Source organism: Penaeus monodon, chromosome 21 (genome assembly GCF_015228065.2).
Source record: "Penaeus monodon isolate SGIC_2016 chromosome 21, NSTDA_Pmon_1, whole genome shotgun sequence".
Lineage (NCBI taxonomy): Eukaryota > Metazoa > Arthropoda > Malacostraca > Decapoda > Penaeidae > Penaeus > Penaeus monodon.
The window spans coordinates 9,443,912-9,445,540 of NC_051406.1; the positions used below are offsets into that span (position 1 = coordinate 9,443,912).

General features: G+C 39.5%; 1 protein-coding gene across 1 annotated transcript in view; it reads left to right on the plus strand.

The window, feature by feature from the left end:
* The window catches only part of LOC119586188 (kelch-like protein 3), a gene marked incomplete at its 3' end in the record, with an annotated part of 9,193 nt that overhangs the window by 6,070 nt on the left and 1,494 nt on the right, over positions 1-1,629 (plus strand). The window contains 1 exon segment of the mRNA XM_037934890.1: positions 1,175-1,314. Coding sequence (XP_037790818.1) covers positions 1,175-1,314 — 140 coding nt within the window.

Below are 1,629 nucleotides of genomic sequence, written 5' to 3' on the forward strand. Positions count from 1 at the left end.
GAGGGGTACGTAACCTAATTATTTTCTTAGTATTTGTAGTGTTATGTAAAATACGTACTTAATTAACTAGAATCTTAAATGTTGCTCAAAACCCTTGCAAGACGACGCCCCAGTGAGGCATGAAATTACGCAGATCCCACATCCACGTACGTAAATATATTTTTCTTAAGCAAAGCTTCCCTGGGCAGAAGATAGTTGATATTTTTAGTGATGGTGTAGTGAGGAAATCTACTTGGTCTATCGGAAGAAAACAAGTATTACAGTAAGTAAGGAAGTGTCCCATTAAGTTGGGATGTGTTCCGTTAAGTTAGAAAGTGTCCCATTAAGTGAGGTGTCCCCTTAAGTGAGGAAGTGTCCCATTAAGTAAGTGTCCCACTAAGTAAGGAAGTGTCCCATTAAGTTTGGAAGTATCTCATTAAATTAGGAAGTGTCCCGTTAAGTAAGGAAGTGTCCCATTAAGTAAAGAAATTTCCCTTGAAGTAAACCAGCATCCTCTCAGTTCAAGTAAACAAGAATCCCATTAAGTTAAAAAGGGCCCCATGTAGTAAACAGGTATTCGCACAATTCAAGAAATAACAAAACTATTAAGCAAACAAGGTCCCCCTCAATTAAACAAGAATTTCATCAAGTAAACAAGTTTTCCTTCATTAAACAAGGATACCATCAAGAAAATAAGTAACTTATTAAGTAAAGTAAGTGACCCATTAAGTAAAGTAAGTAACTTTTTAATTAAAGTAAGTTACCCATTAAGTAAAGTAATTAACTCATTAAGAAAATAAGTACGTCTACCTTCAGTTAACACGTATCTCATGATATAAGCAAGTATCCCACCAGGTAGACAATTATCCCCTCTGTTAAACAAGTTTTCTGTCAGTTGAATAAGTATCTCCTTACTTAAACAAATATCCCCTTACTTAAACGAGAGTCTCTTTACTTAAACAAGTATTGCCACAGTTTGAAAAGTATCCCTACAGTTAAACAAGTATCTCCATACTTACACAAGTACCCCTACAATCAAACAAGGATTCCATAAAATAAGCAAGTATCCCCACAGTTAAGCAAGTGTCCCATGAAAAAAGCAAGCATCCCCACACTCAAACATGTATCCCATAAAATAAAGTATCCCCACAGTTAAGCAAAAAACATCCACTGCTAAGCAAGTGTTCCCTCGCAGGTCCTGGCACCTTCCTCCGACCAAATAATGTCGTCACAGGATATCGGAGTGATGAGCGCCGGCGCCCTTACGGAGCTCCTGAAGCATCCTAGTCTCTCGGTTTCCTCAGAGACCCTCGTGTACAAAGCCCTGATCACGTGGTGCGTCTGGCTTACCGTTCTTTTTCTGTCCGTTTCTGTAGATTTGCTTGTGTGTGCTAGTGTGTCTCTGTCCTTGTTTTTGTCTCTGTGAGAGGTTCTTCTTATAAACATCCCATCACTGTTACCAGATGTGAGATTTATTTAGGTTGTTTTGTTGCCACTAGTGAGCTGTTTGTGTTCCAAGCTTGAAAGAACCAACATCCCACCGCTGCCACCAGTCTGTCTGAGGTTTGGTTGTTGGGGTACAAAAGGAGGTCGATGGTAGTGTGTGTTTCTGTTCACCAACAAGGCGGTGGACTAGCCAAATTCCTGCAG